The sequence below is a fragment of the Petromyzon marinus genome, chromosome 9 (genome assembly GCF_048934315.1).
Source record: "Petromyzon marinus isolate PM22_M1 ecotype Great Lakes invasive population chromosome 9, UKy_Petmar_22M1.pri1.0, whole genome shotgun sequence".
Lineage (NCBI taxonomy): Eukaryota > Metazoa > Chordata > Hyperoartia > Petromyzontiformes > Petromyzontidae > Petromyzon > Petromyzon marinus.
The window spans coordinates 9,239,905-9,264,663 of NC_133675.1; the positions used below are offsets into that span (position 1 = coordinate 9,239,905).

A 24,759-nucleotide genomic window follows, 5' to 3' on the forward strand; every position below is an offset into this window, starting at 1 on the left:
GTCGAAAGTCAGGTGAGAGAGCTCATTAAAATTCAGTTTTTATTTTGCATTAGTTGGCCGAGTGGTTAACACGCTGCGCTATGAACCCAGTGACCTGGGTTCCATTTCTGGCCGCTGCTAACATCAGTGGCGAGTGATATCTGAACCAATCATGGGTGCCCCCTTCACAAACTTACACCGACCACCGTGGTGAAGTATGGTCAAACAACCCCCATGGCCTACATGGCTCTGGGTTGCCTTCATCCAGTCTTTAATTGATTAATGTCCATGAATGTAGTTTTTTCCTTTACTTTGCAAGGAAAACCAAAGTAGTTGGTGTTATGTTTGTGTAAGTCGCCGTTTATCTTGAGAAAATCATTTAAATTTGGCAGCTTAATTGCACATTGTGTCCAAATTTGATATGTTGGTCAAGTAAACCAACACATCTTGCCCACCATCACTTCTTGGCCAGTGATGTCACCGTACTTAATCACCACTTTATCAAGAGTGGAGTACTTCAATTGTTACCCGCACTGATCACAGCGCAGCGACAAAAGCAAAACCAACCACTGTACGGACCGGTGCCGTGGTGAGCTCACTTGAAAGCTCCACACCTCTCCAGCTAACCTGCCATCATCCACGTGATAACAGTGGATGATAACATACATTGTCACGGGCTAAAAGGCAATTGGGGTTATTTTGCGCAGAACTTGTGAAAATCCTCACTGCTGAGCATCGATCAATTCCATGAGCCAACAATGCACGGCCTCGGGAGAACGTCCTTTAAGCAATTTTTAAAAGACCACGAGTCATGAACACAAGTCAGATGCTGTAATTATGCCTTGCAGTCCTGGGGCTTTTGTGTTTATTTAATGAATATGAACTTCTGACCTGTCAGCCCATGGGCAGTAACATCTTTTTTTTCTATGTCATGTAAACACTTTTATATACACTACACGGTAATTATTGTAGCGTGTTTATAACCCCGTGATTTATTTACTCTACAGGTCATTATACACTTATTTACTTTTTCATTTACCATGGCATTCACTGTAAGAAAAGCAAATCTCATGTCCTGTAAGAAAATAAATTTGCTTTTCTTACAAGACATGCGATTTATCTCCCCAAGCCATCACCATCTCTCACAGTCTAGCTATGCAACAATCCATATAGCACCAGGACACAAGCTGATGTCATCGCTCCATTGCCACAGTGGATGCCCTCTCAGGCATGTTCCTTTCTTTGGCTGCCACTCCTTCATTAGTCACGAGCAACCCACCGTCATCCCTTCCGGCAACGTGTCCTACTCAAGCATGCTCACTATTCTCAACATTCAATGTGATATTCTTAGTTTTTTCGGTAAAGTCACGTTGAAGAGAAACAACAAAATAACAAAATATATATAAAACAATAAAAAATTCTCACGACGTTTCGACCATAACTCAAACGGTCATCTTCTACACCTGAAGACGACCGTTTGAGTTATGGTCGAAACGTCGTGAGAATTTTTTATTGTTTTATATATATTTTATTATTTTGTTGTTTCTCTTCAACGTGACTTTACCGAAAAAACTAAGAATATGAATTACTGCAGTCACGAAAGCTTTAAATCAAAATTCAATGTGATGTTTCTTACATGTATGTGTTCCGTAATTCACGTGCTCCTCCTCCTGCTGCTGCCGCCAGTGGCAGAAGTAGTTAATTAATGTTGATGGATGTGTACCCTGCAATGTGCCGACATTTAAATATGTGAGCCTCACAAAAGGTACCTTCCCTTGATAGGAAGTCCAATGTCCATCCCGAAAGTTGCAACAGCAGTAATGGGCATTCGCTGGGGCACCTTATCAGCGCTGTTGGTTGTGTTAAGCAGGCTTAATGCTTGGTAGGTCAGTAGTGTGTATAATGCTTTATAACATGCTGGATGAAGGCCTCCCCATCATGGGCGTTATTCACTGGTCTTGGGGGTTATTTGACCATACTTCGCCACACTGGTCAGTGTTGGTTGATAACGGCTGGCAGCAAATATATATGTGAGAGCATGGATTTTGCAGCTCTGCCTTGTGCTGCCCACACAACGGCACCCCAGTTTTTATTCACGTCTGTTGCCTATCCAAGCACTGTCCTGGCTCTCAACCCTGTGGTTAGATTTCGGAGATATGGCGAGATCGGATGTGTGCCGGATGATATGGTGACAGGCTGTTGTAACGAGGTGGCTTTAAAACTGGCAGCTGCGTCCCCTCTAAACGGCGAATCCTGTGCTCCTCGCAGTTTGCGTTTCATCGAGCGAGTCGTACGTGCGGCATGGAGGACATAATCTGATTTGTCGCACGGCCCCACTCGCGTCTGTTCGATGGTAATTTCCACCGCGCCGATTTGAGCAAGGCGGCAACAGGTGAGCGCCAGACGTCAGGTATAATTAAGGGCACCGTGCTCAAATGGGGGCATGTTGAGTACACATTGGTAGTTATTTTGATTTGATTTGGCATATCGGGTGGCACATTGGTATTCTGCTTTTCATCATGAAGTTCAGTTTTCCCAACCGCATGTTACTTACGATATCACGTGGGCCATAGACAATGAAATTGGAGCACAAGCTGAAATCTTGCGCAAACAAACAAAGCGTGATGCGTGCTTGGATTTACACTGAGAGACAGAAGGGAGAACACGTGACTTGGAGAACATATATGGAGACCCATTGACTGTGAAGAAAGCAAATATGCTTAGGCCGGACATGTCGCTCGAAGGGGATGACGGTTAATGGTCAAAACGAACGACTGAGTGGAAGTCAAAGAAGGGAACACTCCACCGCAGATATGGAGATATGAGATCAGCTTAGCGTGCAGTTAGTACATTTATTGTTGCACCGCAATGACTGAGAAATGGTGACGGCTTAGCGAGACCACCATCCAACAGTCGATGGTTCATGGCTATTGTTGAAGATCAGTTGCATTTGTAAATATTAATGAAACAACTTGCTTCTCATTAGGCAGTGATGCTGCCGAGTTTATACGTGATGATTTGGTGTTGATTTTGGAGAGCTATAGGTTGCTTGACCATACTTCACCACGTTGGTCAGTGCAGATCAGTGAAGGTTAGCACTTGCCCCAAACTGATTATTTTTTTTAATGAATAACTTAGCCAAGAATGTGTGCTTTGGAAAGAAAGTAGCAGGACATCTGTAATGCATTGTAGGTAACATTTTTCAGACATTCTGCTTTTACTCCTCTTGGTATTTGTTATTTTGTTTGCCAAAGGTTTTCATAAATGCACACTAAACCAGCTTGTCCTGAGCATTATGGCACTTTAAGCAAACAGCTGCATGTAGGTGGTTGTAAGGGCAGGTATTTGCCCTCTTTGGATAGCTGTAGGCTTGGAATTTTTAATGCTTTATTGGAGTAGCACTTAAGATTTCATTATGCATGCACAATTTAAACCTTACTATAAAAACGAATTTTGAACGGCCGAAGAGACCTACCCATCGCATTCTGTACGTGCAACCCATGCTTTTTAATCGTGTGAGCTTAAGCTGAACAAATAATGTGTGCTTTTCATAATAAACCCGTGCAAATAATATAGCTCGTATTGTTGGTATTGTATCGTGATTATAAGCAGACACGACACTCGACAGAGATTGCACAGGGACGGGCAAAAGTGGAAAGGTTTGACAGCTGAGGCGTGAGTGGGGGTGCCCCCACGACCACTGCGGTCAAGGGAGAGATAATGATGATGAAGAAGGTTTGTATAGTTAGAACAACATTATTGACAATGCCCCAAGGTCCTCCCGAATACCACCCACTCTCTAACATAGCCCGTTACGAATTAACCATGCGTACGTGCAGACACACCCACGCGCACTGCAAACACATCGGAAAACACAAACCCAAAACGAGACACGTAGACGCAACTGTTGAGATGCACGCACTTGGACAGACGCCTGTGCTTGGGTGCAAGCGAATGACGCTTGTGTAAGTTAATCATAGAACAAAGAGACCACCCCCCCGCCCGCCCCCCTGAACAGACCGTTGGGGCAATTGCTGTTAACGAGTACCTATGAAGGTCTTCACGGCGCATGAGGGGGTGGGTGGCCAGCATCAAGTCCGGCTGCCTTTGTCTCCCCAGTGGCGTTGTTTACACACCACACCAGGTACTAATTTGAGGCTGAGTCGACCTAGGGGAGGCCCAGAACGAGTACAGATTTTCGTCACTGGTGTTGGCCGTGAGCGGGAATCGAACCCGGGTCAGCGGCTTCGTGGCGCAACTCGCGAACCGCTCCACGACCGTGACGCACGCACACTCACTTGCGCACTGTGTCCTATGGTCGAGGTTCACACATGCACGTCCAGACACGTCCCGATAACACTCGCCCACGAGCGTTGCCATCTGTGTAGTCTAATTGAAGGGTGTCCTGGAAAAACCTGATAATTCACATTTATATTTTTTCAGATTTTTTTTTGCTTCAGATACCCTATGTTAGCTTGTTAGGAGCTCATTACAGTCCACTTGATAGCTTCAATTGTATCATCTCCCCGGCAGATGGCTACACAATTAACTTATTAATTCACTTTTTCCATCCACTTAATAAGCTCTACTTTTTGACAATGAGATTTTGTGGGTTATGAAGTTATTGAAGGACAAAGACAAAGATCCCCTCTACAGCCTCAACAGACTTTTGGGGCAAGTGCCATAAGTGGCACGGCACACGGGGGGGTGGGTGACCAGCACCACACCCGGCCGTCTTTGTCTGCCTATTTGCGTTCTTTACATATTGCTCCAGACACTCATACTGGTAGGAACCTCCTGGTTACACCAGCCCACAGGGGATTATTGTGTCCGTCCGTCCATCGTGCATCCAAAAATGGGAGGGGTGGGGCTGGGTGGAGAGGGGAGGGTGGGGAGGAGCTGGGTGCGGAGGGTGGGGCTGGGTGGGGGGTGGGAGGGGTGGGGCTGGGTGGGGAGGGGCTGGTCACCCCGTGGTGCCCTTATAAAACTCAACGTTTAACCTACTCACGCCGGCTTGTGCCAGCCCTCACAGTCGGGCATATTGTGGAATACACCACGTGGTGCCGCCGTTGACCCTGTCCATTGACCGAGCAACCCAACGTTCCTACCAGCTCCCTCCGCAGGAATGTGTTTTAAGGCCACCCATCAAGTGAAACACAGGTACATCTGGATTAATTTAAAACGATTATCACATTCGTGGATTTTAAAAAGATTGTGTTACATTTTTTATCTAGAACAGTACAATTACAGTATTGACATTCTCATTTGTATATATTCAATCCATGTAACTTTCGTAGGAAGCATAACCATACCAGATGGCTCTAGTCTCAATATGGTCATAGCCATCGTACAATACAAAATCTTTTATGCTTTATGATTAACTAAGGCCCGTTCTGGGGCTGTTATGAATGGAGGATGGGTGTTAGCAAGGTGATGAACTCGTATCATGAATTACAAAACGAAAACCTTCCCATATTTGTGTTTGCACATAAACATTTTTTTTTAAACAACCCATCGGCAGCATGGCATTCTGGGAGTGCATCTGATCAGCAGCTTTGGTTCAATACAAGAAAACATTGGACCGGTGTTTGACGATCAGTGCCCCAGCAGCAGTCAGGTTTGCATGAACCAATACTGGTGAATTCCACGATGTGTTGTGAATTCGATGGGGTGCCACGGTGGTAAGACGTTATCTCAATTGCGTAATACGCAGGAAGTTGTGGGTCCCATCCCGATTCTGACGCCTATATTTTTGGAGTTCACATGATCTCTCTCCCCGTCATCACGTGGGTTTTCCTCCACGTCCTCCCGTTTCGCGCTCCACATTCATAAAACATGCATTTAGATTATTCGCCCGCCGCTATAAATTCCCACGTGTGATGTAAGCCACTTCGATGCGCTATTATGGATTGCAAACGGGCGGAGCCAGGATTTCAGGCCGGGGTGACGTTCAACAAATTTTAATTTCAAGAATGATTAGAGAGTCAGGCTGTTGAACTAGACGCCATCGGTTGGCGACACACTCTGACAATGGAGTTGCACGGAGTCCGCCAGACCGTGTGTCGTACACTTATACGCAGAATGTCACCCCTGTCACCCCCCCTGGCTCCGCCCCTGATGGCAAGGTTCACGTCTGAAAAAGAGCAATACCTCTGAGCTGCCAATACATGATTGTCTGATTCGGATAATCATCCTTCAGTTGTTGAGAGCATTTTCCTTGCTTTTGGTGACTGCTGCGCCGCACTGGGCCCATGCTCTTTCACGAAAGGATGGGACCCGCAAAAAAAAATAAGGAAAAAAAACGTGTCTGCTTTAGCTTATCAGTTAACGGCTGAAAGATTAAACACTTGAAAAAAAACGTGCTTGAACCTTTCCCTCACCTCTGGTTTCCCTTTCAATGATCGACTTTGTGTGCAGTGTGACTTTCATTAAATATCAGTCCCACTTACAAAGGTCATTCGGCGAGACTTCAAAGTCTGTGCGACTGGCCTGGCTTGCATGGTGGCTCGCCGGCATGCCATGGTGTGCGGGTCTGAAGTGTGAAATAACGTTTATGAATCCAAATAAATTTCGTGTTAATTGACAGCTTATTGTCACCAAGCTAAAAGTACATATCAACTTGAACTCTGTATTTTGTAAATAGAGTAATTGTATGTGAATTGATTCTTTTTATTGTAACATAAGTCGATGCAAGCCATTCAGAGGTGCATTCGTCTGTGGGTAAGCTACAGGGTAGGCAGCAAAGACCAGTGCAGAACAATACATTGCTATACTGTACTATTTACCAACCCGCACTGACCAGCATAGTGAAGTATGGTCAAATAACCCTTACATCCTGCACAGTGTAGGGAGTCCCTCATCCAATAGCGGATTGGCAAAATACAAAATAGATGTACGTAGTTCATACGTATCAAATATGGGTTGTACTTGTGTAAGCTTGTTACTGCCAGTACACAGACTTGTTTTTGATTGTGAAATGTTCTTGTGTAAGACCTTTTGTAAGGAGACGCGCACACCTCCGTTTACCTTAATCCGCACACGACGCTCGAGTCTGTGTTCAGTTTTTTCTGCGTGTCCCCACGTCCCTGTGGGAGTCCCTTGGTGGCGGACCCTGGAGAGGTGGGGTCTGCCTAGCGCAGCCGCGACCTGCACAATTTTCTTTCATCGCAGCGATGATTTTCAGAATCTTTATGTAAGCGGTGGTGGCCTCGTGCAGCATGTGGCCAAACTATACTTTACCGATATTTCTTTTCACAGCAATACTTAACAGCGTATATGTAGCACGCTTTGTTGCCTGCCTTTCGAAGCGGCTGGATTTAACGAGCCACAAAGTGTGCAGCAGCGGATTAAAGGGGATGGGGGGGGGGGCAATCCTCGTTTGTTACCTGTGCTTGTGCGTGGCTCATGTCGTGCTGTCTGTGTGTTTTTGACGTCGGTGCTTTGCAGGGCGCCACCAGGGCACCCCCATGCTGCTGGAAGGAGTCAAATGCGTGGGCATGGAGGCCGAGTACGACTCGGAGCAAAGTGACTGGCACGGCTTTGACTGAGTGGCACCTCGCGAGGGGGATTGCTGGGTCTCGGGGTTGCTGGGAGAGAGCAGCTGGAGGGAGTTTTCAGGGGGTTGGGGGGAAAGAGATGCAAAGCGGCAGGTGGTGTGCGTCTGGGGTGTTCTACCACCTAGCACTGTCGCAGCTTGTTTCAACGCTGAACCATCAGTCTCATCTTCTTGTCAAAGCAGGTCGCCAGCGCTTCTTTTAAAAACCGCATCTGTTTTTTGTTTAGAGCTCGTTACAGCAAGCGTTGACCTAATTAGGTCGTATCACTAACACATGGGTGGGTGATGTTAATAGTTTTTTTTACGTTTAACAATAAACGGGGACATTTAATTCATATTAACATTTAGCAGAAATATTACAGTCTACATGTCCTGGCCATTTTCAAATTATTGTAACTCTGAATGTGTGGCACTACTTAATTGTTTAAAAATAAAACATTTGAGCCAGCTGCCGTTCTTGAGTTGGCCTTCCCCTGGTCTGCTCTCTTAAAAAAATAACTTGCCTCGGAACAATGTTTAGTCTGCTCATTGGTCCAATTGAATATTACGTCACAAATCAAGACATGACATTTCCACCTGCTGGTGGGGTGAGAATTGGTGTTGTTTTGAACGTGCGTCCGTTTTACTTGGTGAAAGTTGGCGACTTATTGTTGGAGTAAAGTTGAAGGTGCCACTTACCAGTTTACACACGGGTCCTATCCTCTTGAGGAACGTTGTTAGCTACTAATTTGTGCGGCATGTATAAGTTGTTTCTGTTTTTACTGCCATGAAAATTTATTTTATGATATATATTATTCATCGCACTTTCCAATAAATAGTGTTTTTATCTGTTCCAAGATGGCCTATTTGGCTGTAGAACACTGGGCACAGGAGACTCTAAACCATCCTCTCAAAATGCCTTGAATTAACCAATTTCATTAATTCATTTCTGTCGTACATTTTTTTTGCTATTTTAAAGAAATAAATATTTGTCGCAACCGTTCTATTTGAGCAGTGCGTGCATGCACATTGAATTGAGTTCCCCCCCCCCATGTGGATAATGTTTGATATAAGTCGCGATGCCACATCCCGCACCTAAAGAAGTTCAACATACATGCATGGGTACGTCTTTCAGATGACAAGGCAAATGGCATGCTCTTTGACTTCTTCAAAGAAAAAAACCTCGACCATCACTGTTGGCTTTAAAGAGTAGCTCAGCGACCTTGTGCATTCAAATAATTAGCCAGCAAGGATTTGATCCAAAAGGTCCAAAGCTTTATAATTGCATACACAACCTTGTTTTGTGTATTTAGGCCAAATGAATTGCATTGCACTGCTGAAAGTCAATTGCCTTAAAGTAGTCTGTTTGCTGTCCATCTATACGATCTTATTGTCTTTAAAAAATATATATTCTTGTTGTACGTCCGATTGCTATTCCTCAGGGTTACAACAAATGTTGCTATGTGGGTGAAGATGCATTTAGATAAAATTTGCATTCCTGTCAACTCAAAAATTGCCGTTTCACTGGCGTAGCAGGTCTGGCTAGAGTTCAACCCTTTCAGTTAACGGCACATTGTGGTTCCAATTTTGCAACCCCGTGAAGGTATACTTGGCTGCCCGCTTTGTTTGTTGGCTGCAACAAACCGCTTGCGTAGTCGAGGATCAGCGCACGCGCTGGTTGTGTGGTAATTGGGCTGCGGTCACGTGCTGTAAGAATTCGTCCACTCGTTTTGCTGAATGTTACCGCTAATAAATGTCCTGACTTTAAAAAAAGCTCTCGTCTGGCGGTGCCTTCTTCCTCGAGTGGAATGTGTTTTCATCATCGCTCGCTTTATGTGAGAATGTATCGAATCATTTCATGAAGTAGTTTACAGCAGAAGGCCAACAATTATAACCAACGATCCAATATGATCGGTGAATGCCTGTAATTTGCGGATTATTATTGGCAGTTCGCGACCGCGTCTTGTCACCCGCGACAGGTTGCAAACGCTTCCATGGAGCTCCAAAAGCACGATCAGTAGAAGTCGGGTGGGCCTGACGTGGTTTGTTTGGAACAGAGGTCGGCAGCCTGCGTCGCCGGAGCCGTACGCAGCTCTTTAAGGACTGCTTCGCGATGTCATTCACGTGAATTGCGGCACCTGAAATGTTGAGTTTTTACTGAATTTGAAGGAAAAAAAATGCTCGTTATTTTTGTTGCCGACCCCTGGTTTAGTGGAACACAACTTTGCATATTTAGACGTGGATATCAAGCCTAAGAAATTAGAAAAAACTCAAACATGGACTCGTATTGGAAATTTGTGCAATTTTTTTCATGTAAAAACGCAACCTTATCCACCAGATTATTGCGGATTTATTTTGCTAATCAAGTGTCACGCTTGCACTCTAACCCTTACTCTAATCCAGCGCAGATGTGGTCACCACATCTACACCTCGATATAAGGAACGAAACAGTTCGACTTCTCCACAAATCTGGCCGTTGCCTGATGAAGCTGGTTGTAATTACTGGCAAAGCGTTGTACTCAGATTGTAAATGTTGTGGCTTGGCTCTCCAACACACCGGTGTTGTTGTACTAGTGACGAATTGGCCACGTTCTGTTTACGTGACAACCCTTACTAGTTGGCTGTGTCGGGTGGTGGCGGGTTTTAACGACATTTAGATATTTACACCATCTAACCCAAAAAAAACCTCTTGATATTGGTCGCGAAAGCCTACGTGTTCAACTAACCTGCAGATGTTTTGTGAATATGGAATTTCGCGATTAAATCCTTGTATAATCCACGACACACCCATGCCACCGAAAAATGTTTTCACGGATTTGAGAACAAACCTCTGCGATGCTCCGCACATGACAGGATGCGTAGCCCCCCCCCCCCCCCCACATCAGCGCAGGTTATTGGAATTGTGCTGTGTTTCGCTTACGAGACGCGTGTTGAATCGTACACGATATCGATTGTTTAGAATGTCAGTTATATGCAATGTGCTACATTGTCAGCAGAGGGCATTTTTATCAAAATCATTTGCATCATGTGCTCGTAACTATTGCTTCCCAGCTTTCGCCAAACCCACACTGGCAGGCTTTGGTGAAGTATGGTAAAAAAATAAATATCGGCAACTTTTTTTTTAATTGTGACCGGATTTCATGATCATTCTTCGAATGCTTGTGGGGGCGACTCCTCTCTCCTGGCCTGTATCACTGCATCGCTCGCTGTGCAACTCAGTCGGTGGCGCATGTGTAGAGGTGTTAACTACGCGCTGTTGCGTAACCTGCATTGCCACCAGGGCAGTGCAGCATTACCCCTGGGTACAATGGTTGGTGTCAGTCGAGGTGAAACGGATCGTAGCCAGGGTTTGGTACGAACCAATCAGACGGTTCCACGTGGGAATGTATGATTGGTTCTGCCTGGCCACGAAGGAGTATAAGACGGGTGACCCAACGGACCTCGGGGAGTTCTCTCCCTACACGAAGACAGAAGACTGGGCTGAAGCCAAGCTAGGACCCTGGACCAGTCTTCCAGTCCTTCTAAGGGCTAAGGCTCGGCATACCCAGTGGTCAGGACCCACCGGGCCAGTGGTGGGTCAGATAGCCTCCCCTAGGTCCTAGCCGGAGGACTAGGATAGCGGTAGACGTGTGAGTCCCGCCAAGTCCGAAGGCTGTACCTCCTTAGGTATCAAGGAGGTTAGCGGTAGATGTGTGAGTCCCGCCAAGTCCGGAGGCTGTACCTCCCTAGGGTATCGGGTGAGGGGACCGTATATCCCTCTGTGTGTTAAGCATCGTATAAGGAAATAATACAATAAACAGTGTGCCTCCTAAGAAGTCTGCTCGTCCTTACAACACTACACATGCAACACAAAACAAAGCCGGCCAGCTGCCTGCGTGCTATTTATTTGTGGAGATTGTGATTTTATAGGGGTTTTTTTTTTAAGAGCGGTCACATGCAGTGGGGTTTTAATCAAAAGGCATATCGCAAACGTGCGAGCTTTACCACATTATTACAGTGTTTTCTTTTCCTGATGCATTGCAATTCTAATTGCTATTGCACAACTCTCCAGGTGTGTAGCCGTACACGTATACCTAGACTTGCATTAAAGGCAATGATGAACGATCTGGAGGAAAGTACTTGCTCACAGTCTTGATATTTGACGATTGCTAGAACTACCTGGGGAGTTTGGTTGTCAAGAGATTTAAAATGTTACTTTTTTTCCTCACGCCTAAAGCAAATGTACATCAACTTGTAGTTGCAGTTGATGTCACATTAATGAGAATGTGGTTCGTTTACTTGGTCGGTTATTTTGTAATGTTTATACCGGTTTGTATATATTTTTTCACCCTGTACCCCCTTTGCAAATGTAATGTTCCATCTGAAGGTGTTATCCAGACAAAAATGTTGTGATTAATAATGAATGAATTATGTATCCTTTGATTTGCATACTCTCATACATCAGTGTCAATAATATATGTGGAGACTAATTCAAGTACAGTAAAACCTTGGATTGCGAGCATAATTCGTTCCGGAAACGTGTTTGTAATCTAAAGCACTCGTATATCAGTTGTGATCACGTGACGCTCGGCAGACAAAGCGTCTATACGTACACTACTCGTATTGCAAGACCTCGCTCGTTTATCAAATTAATACTTATTTACATTTTTTGCTCGTCTTGAAAAACACTCGCAGACCAAGTTACTCGCAATCCAAGGTTTTACTGTAATGTTATTTGGTGATACTGCATTGGCAGTAGTGCCCAATCACAAATAATTTAAACGCCTTAACATATTCTAGAAATGATACTGTGGCCTTAAAAGAGAAAGTGTGTTATCTCAGTAAGAGACAGTTGTGTGTAATAAACGAACACTTCATTAGGACAGCAGGTTTCAAATGTCAATATTTTTTTAATTTCTATTGTTTCAATTGCTACACAAAATAATATAAAAACATATAAACACTAATGCTCATTTTTTTCAAATTACCGCCAACTTGTCTACATAAAATACAAGGCGTAGCTCGTTAAAATATCTAGTCAACGTATATGCAATGTTTTGATACAATGTTAGAGTTAGCATTTGAAACGTATAAAAATAGATAAACTTTACACTTTGATCAATGGCGCTATACAGACGGCACTATTACATTTAGGGGCCGTCCATAAATGACGTCACACGATTTTGGACGATTTTTGACCCCCCTCCCCTCGTCACACGGCGTCACAAATGTCTGACCCCCCCCCCCCCCCCAGATGCGTGACGTCTTTTATGGACGGTCACTGGGGTCACAGCCTTGACGTGGCAAAGAAGACGTTTGTGAGGCCGAGTGGCTACGATGGCACAGTGGCATTGTCGTGTGCCGATGAGGTTTTTGTAAAATGAGGTTGCGTGCAGAATTATTGAGTCTGGGGTGAGAAGGGGGTGGGGGTGTGGTGGAGTGGCTTGCCACAATTACACGGTGTCAAGTGGCTAAGCACAACTGGGGGAAATCGCGCGACGTCAAATCACACCTCTGCAGCCTCCCAGAGCAAGCACTTGGCTCATCAGTCACGTCTCACGAGGTTCCTTCACAACCAAGGTGTTGTGTGATCAATATCGCTGCGGTTACGGCAGATGGCTCTTGCCTGCGCCTTCTCATCGTCTCGTTTTTTTCAAGCTGTGCGACTCGCCCCCCCCCACCCCCCACCCCCCATCCCCCCTCCCTTTAGCCCTTGCTAAAATAATCGTGTGCAGCCAATTTGTCAATCTCCAATGCTGAACGAAGGCTTCCCGTCGCCTTGTTTGTGTATCGGGGTTAGTTGATGGTCAGCGCAGGTGTTCAGATATCGGACTCGGGTCTCCGAGTTGGCAGCGCTGTGCTTCAACCGCTGCCGCCGCCACTCCTGCACCACCGCCCTTGCTTGCTAACGTCTACCCGAAATGAATCTGTGATCGCTTTAAAATGGAGCAAGGCATTCCCATACTCCATCTTCATCGTGCCAGTTCAAGCCCTACAGTTTTAGCAAACAATGGCCTTGCTTTGAACGCTGTGCCAACATTGTCCACGCTTATTGCTATTGGCCACATTTTTAATTGGCAACAGTCTGCTTAGAGCAACGATTGATCGTCTTGACAATGGGCAATTAAATTCAAACTTATAGAACCATCATCTATTGCAGGAAACTTCCCACACAAGGCATGATATAGAATGATCAGGCATTGCATGGGAAAAACTCGGATACTATCCCGGCTGAAACTAATGTCTGGTTTTAATTAAGCGTTCGTTTCGTTTTGTAATTAATTCCTCAAATGATATACAGCCCTTTGTCACACCGCTGTTGGACCAAGGCAGCCACAAGCTTTTGGTCACGGGGGTTGTTTGACCAGACTTGGATGTCCAGGTCTAGGTTCAGGTCTGGTTCAGATTTCACTCGTTGCTGATGTCAGTCTTGGCTGGGAATCGAACTCAGCTCTCCCGGTTCATAGTCTGTGCGCAAAACCACTGCGCCCACTGCTCCACCCCTTCCGACGATACATTGTTATTTATAAAGAACAATCTTGAGCCACGTCTGATCATGGCTGTTTTATACCAGTGTGTTACTTGATATATATATTTTTTGTATACTGTTAAATGAAAAAGCCCTTGATACATACAGCACTTGCGTTTAAAGAAGACACAACACATACTCAACAAATAGCTTTAAGAGAAACGTAGTTTATAAGAATATTTTAAATGTACTGTCAAGCTCGCTACTATGGCATTCTAATGATGCCACTTCCCTAAAAACAAATGAAATACTTAAAAGTATTAAAAGTAAAGTATTGTATTGTAAAAGTATTGTATTCACTACCAGAGCTGCAGGCTCATGTGAGACAGCCTGAGATCACACAGCCTATGTATCTACAAGTTGAGAAACAATATCTTCTTTTTAACGCTTTCCAACTACCCTTGAAAGTGTTTATGCGTTCAATCTACCTGTCCATTCATCCGCAACAGGGGGACACGATAACTCTCATAAAGACGATCCAGTATAAACAAAACCGTAGTATAAACTTACGTTGCTATTAGGCATTTACCCTATCGAAAACCAGCCAAATTAATCCTACGGTTGCCCCAAAGCTTGAAGACGCAATCCGTGGAAGAAGAAAAAAAACCCCCGACTTTCTGCAAATACACACTCGCATTTTGCCCTGACGGCTAAGCTTCCCGTCGGCTTCTACGCTGCTAACGAAACACCTCCTACGACATCACACGCGCGCGTGCCGGAGAGCCGCGACACAATCCGTGCGTGCGTGCGCGATTCTCCCCCCCACGTCCCCCCCCCCGCGCCTTGTTTGGGTCACCGTCTTCCTTGAAACCGCGTGCCGCGCATCCACGGCCCACGACCTCCCCCCCCGTTTGGGCCTCGCCTCGGCCCCAAACGCGTTGGTGGTGGTGGTGGGGGAGGGGGAGCTGCTGCCCTCAGACGCTGAGGAAGTCGACGCTGGACTTGACGCTCTTGGCGCTGCGCATGTCCACGGCGGTGACGCGCACCTCGGTGTCCCCGAACCGCATGTGGGTCCGGATCTCTCGGCGGCGGCCGGGGGCGGCCTGGCCCGGCGTCGTGCCGCTCTCCGCGCCCAGGTCGAGGCACAGCGTGCCGCACTTGTGCACCCCCTCGTCCGTGATGAACCGCGCCTGTGTGGCGGAGGGAGAGGGGCACCGATTCAGCTTTTGTCATCGACCCCCGTCCGTCGTTGTCGTCGTCAGCCGACGCGTTCTTGTGACACGCAATTCTGGCAAAATTCGCATGATAAAGCTGGTTTGTAATCACCGGAGAAACGTCTTAAAACGTCGTACTCAAATTGTAAATGCTGTGGGTTTACCCTCCAACACACCCGTGAGCTGACGTGACAAAACGTACTAATTGTCTGTGTCGGGTAGTGGCGGGTTAACAAACACATTTACATTGACACGACCGAACCCAATTTTGTTTTTATTATTCTGGCAAGATCGCTTGCCTCACAGAGAGCAAGGAGATTTAGTTGTTTGTGCAACTTCAATTGATCGCCAACATCACCCATAATCTGTCAACTGCTGGACAAAGGGCCCCTCCTCGTTGCCTTTCTCTCAGGGTGTCGCAATGCAATAATCGATCTTGCTGCTACACAACAGCTGATTTCGGCGCTCCTCTGTGGTGGACGTGCTCTCTCGGGCACGGTCCCTCTGTCAGCCTGCCACTCCGCGGTTAGTCTCGAGCTCCAGCCATCATCTGTGCTCGCCATGACGTGTCCTGCCCAAGGCCACTTACTTTAACAGTCAATTCCAATCCGTAACCTGCATATATTTACACATAAAACAAGTAACCAAGCATTAATTTTTTTTACTAAAGTTCCCCTGAATGGACCGGATCTGGGAATCTAAGCAGGGTTAACTTTGGTTAGTACTCGGTTGGGAGAACTGTCAGATTTTGTTGAGTGTGACCCTCCCCTCGCTTCGTGTATGGGGTTTTCTCTGGGTGCCTAGATCTCCTCCCAAAGTACCAAGCTCGATTATCGGGAATCGGTGGAACAACCCCAACGCTGGAGGGTCCTCCTGACGAAGAGTCCCGAGGCTCCGTGGGGGTTTTCCGAGGTGAAGAGCATTCGTCTTATTTACATTCCAAAGCGTCACATTTTTTTTTTTACATCGCCTTGTACATTGCCTTTCCGTTTCTTATTCTAACCGAAGGTCTCGTAAAAGGAGACCTTCAGTCTCAATGTGTTCTCAACTGCTTATACATTGAACTTTGACGATTTCTGATGAAAACGACGATGAATGTCGGCTATTTTGTCTTGCTAGTTTTAGTCAACCCGCACTGACCTGCACAGTCTGGGGGAGGCGACGCATCCTGCAGGGGAGTGATGCAAGGGGCTGCACGTGTACAAGACAGTGTGGTCATATTTCGTAGTTTTGAGTAATTGTCCAGTTTGTGCCTTGGTGGAACGACGTGTTTTTTGCTGGAACCTTTTACGTATGGTGTGATGAGAACCTTAAACGTGCGCATGCATGTTGCCGTCTGATCATCGCAGTGTTTACGAATGCTGGACGTGTAAACCGCTGAAGCTTTGCAATCCAATGCCTTATTGACAATTCTGTTAACGACTCCACATTCACTGTGAAAGAGACCTGTGAACTAACCTCGCGAATGCTGATTAATTGCTCTCGATGGCATCTGGTGCGCATTGACGGATAAAATGAATGTCTGATCTGATCCACCGTGCACCTGTCAAGTCGTCACAACTCGGGACGATGTGGAAGTATGTCGAATGCGCGATCCAGTCGCCTGGAATGTGCCCATTCTCGGGAGCTAAGCAGGTTTGAGCCTGGACAGTGCTTGGATGGGTGACCGGCATGCACAAGCAGGTTGTCATAGGTCTGTGGGGCTACGTGGTGGGGCAGCACAGGGCAGTGCAGCACTGTGCTATGCTCCCACGTCTGAGCTTTCACCACTTTCACCGACCCACGAAGGCCCAGCATGAAGTATCGTCCAATAAACCACTGACTTCGATGGCGTGGCGAGGCCCTCGTCCAGCAGTGGATTAATAAAAAGGGGAGAGAGTGAGGATGAGAGGCAAAAAGAGAAAGCGAGGGAGAGTGAGGTACAGAGAAAGAGAGTAAGAGAGATTGAGACAGAGGGGGAGACAGAGGTAGAGGGTGAGGAGGAGAGACAAAGGGAAGAGGTCGAGGGAGAGCGAGGTAGCGAGGTAGCGAGAGAGAGAGAAGAGTGAGGGAGCAGGTTCTGGAGAGAGGGAGGGACCTCGTCATTGGACGAGCAGTAGACGTTGATGATGATCTTGGTCTGTGCGAGGCGCGCCGGCGTGTAGCTGCGCGTCACCGTCTCGCCCAGCGACACCGACTGATCGGCGCTCACGAAGCGGTCGAACACGTCGGTGCACCAGCGGGCGCCGTCCTTCACCAGCAGCTTCTCCTCGGGGTGCTTGCTCTCGACAAACCTGCGGGGCAACGGCGCAACGGATAGGCCGGACGTCAATCAACGGCCCGGTCAAGTCTTTGCGCTCACCAGGAGGGCCAAAAAAGGTTTTCGGCGGCCCGGTGAGAATTGACAGAATTGGCCTTCTCTGAGGCCCCTTCCGAATCTGAGGCCCCGGGGTTAACTCATCCACCAATAAACCATTTCTATTTGACCGGGTAAAGCTCACTGAGCTATACAGATCTTTATATTGTTGGTTCTTTCGGTAAAGTCACGTAGAAGGGAAATAATAAAATAATAAAAATTAAATTATCACGACGTTTCGGCCACAACGCAAGCAGCCGTCCTCAGGTGAAGAAACAGAGCTGTCGGAAAGACAGCGCATCCTAAATTAGGACGCTCTGTTTCTTCACCTGAGGACGGCTGCTTGCGTTGTGGCCGAAATTTCGTGAGAATTTTATTTTATTATGTTTTATTATGTTTTCTTATTTTATTATTTCCCTTCTACGTGACTTTACCGAAAGAAACAAGAATATTAATCCCTGCCGTCACGAAATCTTTAAATCGAAATTTATACAGATCGTTTTCAGAAGCGACCCAGGCACAAATGATAGCTCAACGAAGTGGCTTAACATGTGGACATGTATCGCAGCCAAATAATGTAAACGCATGTTTATAAATGTGAAGGGAAAAACCAGAAGACCCGGGGAAAAACCCATGATACAATGGGGAGAGAGACACGCAAACTCCAAATATACAGCAGTAGATCGAACCCACAACCGCCTGTATATCAAGCGAGGTAGTTCACATCTCTCCACCATGGGCCCACACCTCCCACCCCCCACTCCCACGACCCTTTCAACTCTGCTGCCCTACCAGTCAACTTTGCCTATCTTGGATCTTGCCCATCTATTAAATTGCCAAGGACTCTGCGCAACGTTGCTACTTTCAACGAGAACTGGGATGAGGCCATATGGAGAGGTTATCGCAGATCAACACAGCTGAGCCCAGCCGTCATTGACTGACTCCTTATATGGCTTATGTATTGGTTACAATATATATGGTACTGTAGTTCCATTCATAAAATGTGTACGTTTGTACACGTGCTGTAGTTGTATGTGCAAGAGAGTGGGTGAGCGCATGGAAGAGGGCACATAGTCATATTATTGCAGGTGCGTGTAAGAGCAAGTGAGCTAAATAACGTGGCTCAATGTTCGAAGTTTTATGGAAAACACTGCGGGAAGAAGTGAGAAATTGCACAGTGGCACAGGCCAATTATGAACTGGATCTGGTTAGGATTTAAAGAATTGTGATTAAACAGCTCGTGGGATCTCACACCTCGTCAATAACGCTTCTGCTTTTTGTGTTAGGTTGTTGTCCTTCCCCCGCACCTCCGATTAGCAACGGTTAGCTACGTGCAGTGCGAAAGAAGTTCACCATACATACTTACGTTCGTTAGTGGAAAACTATATAGCAATAAAAAATGGATTTACAACATGTGTATACATATATCCGACGTTTTGTATATTAGTATTACATTATACATTACTTTGTGATTGATATCTGAATTTGTCCTGACCAAGCACTTCAGCTGCACTGACTAGCGTGGTGAAGTATGGAAGAAAACAACCCACAGGACCGATACTGCATGGTGAGGCCTTCAACCAGCTGAGGATTGGCAAAGGGCTGTAAATTATTGTTTTCTGTATGTGTTGGTTAAAAATATAAAAAAGATCAACAGTTTTGCCAAAACCACATGCCGGCCTTTTTAGGAAAAGTGACTAAGAATGCAACAAAGCAATGGCCACTTGGTGCTGTGGTTGAAACAATTTGAAATGAATTGCCATCAGAATACAAGCAGATGGTTTCGTAGGTTGCGATGCTGCCAAGTTTGGCCTTGCTTAAAATAAAGGGGAGGCGGTCGTTACATCCTGTGGCTTCATCCTTTTGTTTACGAACAAAAAAATTGTCCACAAACTCAAGAGTCTGGTGTTTACTCCAGCTCACCACACAGTCCCCGACAATCACAATTCTTCATTCCGCTCGGGCACCCCTTGGAAACAGCTGAGCAAATAAACCCCCTGGGCGATTCATACCCTGGGCTGCATTGCGTATTGATTTGTATCAAAAAGACAAATGGACGTTTGCACAGTCACTCTGAGCAGGGATCATGAGTGGATCAAAACGGGTTACGTTTTAAAATGAATCCTGCACTCCCCCAATTATGTTTTCAAATTGTACGGAGTCAACCTCTCAGAGGTCAATTATCGGATCATCAGTCGCCAACTCGGAGCAGCGCGTATTGATACGACAGGAAGCATGGATCGCAACTCAATGAAATGCATTTTTTACCGATTTATTGTACGTTGCAATTATTCCAATTTCCTTTGACCGCAATGCAGTATGGGGGATAGAGACAAATAGATTATTTTACATTTATGCTCAATGTAGTAATCGGCATCCTGAGTATTTTTGTTTATTACGTCTTCATGCGCCGTTGCCAGACCCCTTACCTACACCCATAATCGAGACCGCATCGCAACAATACTCAAATCCCACAGCTGCCTCCCAATTCAAACCCAGGTCAAGTTCAAGGTCGCACTCTCCGTCTTCAAGATGCCTCCATGCACCCCGTATCCTTACCTCCCTCCTCTCAACTCGCTCCACTCTCCCTCCAAGCACTCTCTCTGCTCCAGCAACCAAGGCTTTATGTCGAAGCTCCCAGACAACCTTCGCTCAGTGGAAGGTCGCTCGTTCTCCTCTGTTGCCTCTTTTGTCTGCCACTGCCGTCCCACGGACATTTGTGCTGTTGACTCCCTGTCCCTGTTTTAAACCAGGCTCGAGACCTAACTTGTTTGTTCGATTGACTGCCCCTCTCTAAAAATAAACGCGTCCATATTTCTTGTCTGTACAGCTTTTCTGAGCTACGGCTACATTTAGTCGTTTTATAAATCCAAAATGTATTATGTCGTTAAAGTGAAAGTGACATTGGGTTTTTACCACGGCCCTGTTTAGCTTCAACCCTGACACGTAAGTGCTTTGCACAGCGGTCTTTAAAAAAAAAGGTTTCGAAACTCACTCTCTTAGCCACTTCCACAAATGAGTGACATGTGGAAGGAAACCGGACGAGCTCGAGAAACCCCTGCGTAGAGATAGGTTCAAGGATCAATTGCTGCACTGCACTTCTACTTGGCCACACACGCAACCAGATCCTGCATCACCAGACTTCCCCAGGCAGTCTCCCATCCAACTACTCAGCAGACCCAGCACTGCTTCTCTTACGCTCGTTCAGGGTGATTTGATCACAAAGGAGATGTTCGTGCAAACTTAAATTGCTTGCAACTTAAACAGTAATTTCACAAATCCTCTTCTGCAAATATTAAGTCGCGTCTGACAATCGTTGGTCAGTTGATCGGCGGCATGTCGCGGATATTGCATTCAAGTAGGCTTTAACACGTAGGCTTTTGCGACCGGTATTATCCATAACAGAGGGTTTTGGGTTAGATCTCTTAAACATAAATGCGTCGTGAAACCCGCCACCACCCAACACAGCCAATTAATAATGTTTGTCACGTAAACAAAACGTGACAAACTAGTTACCAGTTCAGCACACCGGTGTGTTGGAGAGCCAACCCACAGCATTTCAAGTAGGATTCCCGAGTCATCTTTTTCACGTGACGTTGCTGACCCACAGGCGACTCCGGTGCACGCGCTGAATAATGTTCCGTTTTCACGCGTGGGCTTTTGGCAGCCGCTTGTAATCCAAGTGTGCTTTGAAGATGCCCGTAATGACGTGTGGCAACAGCCTGAGAAAATAAATGCTGAACCCGCAGCCTAACCCAGAAAACCGCACCTTGGATGTCCTATTTTATTGTCAGCCGTTGCAAGGTGTCACCAACTGTACATGACAACCAGGCAATTTTGTGGCTTTGCTTCTGTTTAATGCCCGAGCCGATCATCGATTGCTGTGAATGCACATTTGAAGTCACAGCAGCACCGGCCAATCTGCGCAGTCGAGTCTGCCGGGGCTCATCAGTCCAGAAAATACTTCCGCACCCAGAACACCACTTCCAGTGTACCTCTTGCTATGGCTGTGGTTACTAATAGTCGCGTGCCACCTACTCCAGTCTCCCAGCAACCCGGGGAAATACTCGGTGAGAAATGAAGCCCCGATCGTCCAGTGTCCGCTACAAGTTCTACCGACCCAAGCAAATTCTAACCCGCGGAACAAATTCCAAAACGCGTGGAAAAAAAACACTCCGCTCGCTCCAGCTGTGGTCGCGCGAGCCGCGGTTCGATCGGCGACGGCCTTGCCAGAACCTGGACCCCGGGGCCCACCCCGCTCGCGGCGTACCGGTTGAGAACGCCGACCCCGTACGCCACGGCCGAGCGTCGAACCCGCACCACCGTGGGGTCGAGGCCGAAGAGCACGGCGCCCTTGAGAATGGCGAGGCCCACTCCGTGCGGCACGATCACGCGGCACTCCGGCGCGAACGCCTCCTGCACGGCGCGCTGGAGCAGGCGCGACTCGGCGAAGCCGCCCACCAGGAACAGGAGCTTCACGCCCTCGACGCCCGGCCTGGAGAGCACGTCACCTGGGGGGGTCACCGCACCGCACGCACGCGCCGGCATTGCCACCGGCAGAACCAGCAGCAGTAGCAGCAGCATCAGCCAGGAACACTGCTGTAACCATCACCAACGTCCACCAACATCAATGCCATAATCATTGCAACAATTTAGCACGGTCGCATCAATGCTTAATATCCGCGTTCCAGTTCTTGGCTCCTTACGTGAGCACAAACTGCATTATCACTTACACCCGGTTTGATGGTCTTAACCGAAGCCTGCGAAAAGACGCATCACATCAGTGGGGCAGCTATTGAGTGCACAGGCGGTGCAGCTGCACCAAGGCCCATGGGCTGGTGGAGCCAAGGCCTCGAGCTACGAAAAGAAGGTGAAATTGGACAGGGGGTCCCCCGTGTGATTTCTTGCACCAGGGCCCATGCCAACCACACGACGCCACCGCATGATGGATAATTTGTTCTTGCATTTGAATTCACCTTTTACATCTCTAGGGGACTGTTTGATAGAAATGCCACGAAGCAGACCGCTCACCCACTCACTCCTCACCCGCGAGGTTTAAAGGTCCCAGTGCTGAAGTCATCACCACCACCACCACCACCACCTACCTATGCACTGCACGATCTTCTGGATGGTCGGCTGGAAGAGGTCGTTCATGGCCTCGGCACTTAATCTCAGCATGCCCTGGGACGACCACTTCACGAACTCAACCCTGGTATGTAGAAACGATCGAGTAGGCGTTAGAACAAGTTTCAAAAAGTGTACTTTGATTTCAATGTTAAAAGCAAGTAGAAAAAAAAGCATTTCACTTTATAGTTCTTCACGTATTTTGATTTCCGGATGTCTATATGATACAACCCTGGTTGTCTGGATTTCACGATTAGCCCCACCTATAATATAATTTACCCTACAGTTCCCACCACGGGTGCTTGCTTGCACATGTACTTGCACCTGTACACAAATTTTTCTGACACCTCTTGCTCTCACATTACGTTGCACTCTAATTTTTTTTTCCGATTCGCGTGCGTTTACGTCCCGATTAGACGAGAATAGAGCGCTTACTTGCACCCGTATCTAACTTATTTCTGCGCCTGTTGTTTGTTTGTTTGTTTTATTTCTCGGATAATTGCTACGCAGCTCAACAGCGAGTACGTTGCAGTGCACTGTGCAGATACGGCACGTTGAGCTTTTCGTTTGTATTAGATACGTGTATATTTCAAAGTGTTTGGAAAATTTTAATTCTGTACAACGTGCGCTTTAAATGCTATTTACTTGTGTAAGGGTTTACAGGGTTGTTTGTGTTTATTATATTTTCCTCATATTTGGATTATTTGCAGCTCGCTGGACTTTTCAGTGAACCGAACCGGTGCTGACCTGTAAGTCCAGATGACGATGACCATGATGACGACTGTGATGACGAACAAGACAACAATGATAATGATGACGACTGTGATCATTATCATCATGATAGTGATGACGACTGTGATCACGAACACGACAACAATGATAGTGATGACGGAGAGTGATGACGAACACGATAACAATGATAATGATGACGGACAGTGATCACGAACATGACAACAATGATAATGATGACGACTGTGATGACGAACATGACAACAATGATAATGATGACGACTGTGATCACGAACACGACAACAATGATAGTGATGACGACTGTGATCACGAACACGACAACAATGATAATGATGACGACTGTGATCACGAACAAGACAACAATGATAGTGATGACGACTGTGATGACGAACAAGACAACAATGATAACGATGACGACTGTGATGACGAACACAACAACAATGATAATGATGACGACTGTGATGACGAACACAACAACAATGATAATGATGACGACTGTGATGACGAACACGACAACAATGATAATGATGACGACTGTGATGACGAACAAGACAACAATGATAACGATGACGACTGTGATGACGAACACAACAACAATGATAATGATGACGACTGTGATGACGAACATGACAACAATGATAATGATGACGACTGTGATGACGAACACGACAACAATGATAATGATGACGACTGTGATGACGAACATGACAACAATGATAGTGATGACGACTGTGATCACGAACACGACAACAATGATAATGATGACGACTGTGATCACGAACACGACAACAATGATAATGATGACGACTGTGATGACGAACACGACAACAATGATAATGATGACGACTGTGATGACGAACAAGACAACAATGATAACGATGACGACTGTGATGACGAACACGACAACAATGATGATGACGACTGTGATGACGAACACGACAACAATGATAATGATGACGACTGTGATGACGAACAAGACAACAATGATAACGATGACGACTGTGATGACGAACACAACAACAATGATAATGATGACGACTGTGATCACGAACACGACAACAATGATAATGATGACGACTGTGATCACGAACACGACAACAATGATAATGATGACGACTGTGATGACGAACAAGACAACAATGATAACGATGACGACTGTGATCACGAACACGACAACAATGATAACGATGACGACTGTGATCACGAACACGACAACAATGATAATGATGACGACTGTGATCACGAACAGGACAACAATGATAATGATGACGACTGTGATCACGAACACGACAACAATGATAATGATGACGACTGTGATGATGAACACGACAACAATGATAATGATGACGACTATGATGACGAACACGACAACAAT

General features: G+C 46.3%; 2 protein-coding genes across 5 annotated transcripts in view; one reads left to right on the top strand and one right to left on the bottom strand.

The window, feature by feature from the left end:
* ADISSP (adipose secreted signaling protein) overlaps positions 1-9,287 on the top strand; it is a 44,463-nt gene extending 35,176 nt beyond the window's left edge. For both annotated transcript variants that reach the window (XM_032950554.2, XM_032950556.2), the window contains exon 6: positions 7,426-9,287. In XM_032950554.2, coding sequence (XP_032806445.1) covers positions 7,426-7,526 — 101 coding nt within the window. In that variant the 3' untranslated portion in view covers positions 7,527-9,287. The remainder of the gene's footprint in view (positions 1-7,425) is intronic.
* A 3,095-nt stretch (positions 9,288-12,382) lies between these two features.
* The window catches only part of HSPA12B (heat shock protein family A (Hsp70) member 12B), a 47,396-nt gene continuing 35,019 nt past the window's right edge, over positions 12,383-24,759 (bottom strand). For all 3 annotated transcript variants that reach the window (XM_032950550.2, XM_032950551.2, XM_032950553.2), the window contains exons 12-15: positions 22,616-22,719; positions 21,781-22,021; positions 17,253-17,448; positions 12,383-15,151 (exon numbers count right to left, since the gene is read on the bottom strand). In XM_032950550.2, coding sequence (XP_032806441.1) covers positions 14,936-15,151; positions 17,253-17,448; positions 21,781-22,021; positions 22,616-22,719 — 757 coding nt within the window. In that variant the 3' untranslated portion in view covers positions 12,383-14,935. The remainder of the gene's footprint in view (positions 15,152-17,252; positions 17,449-21,780; positions 22,022-22,615; positions 22,720-24,759) is intronic.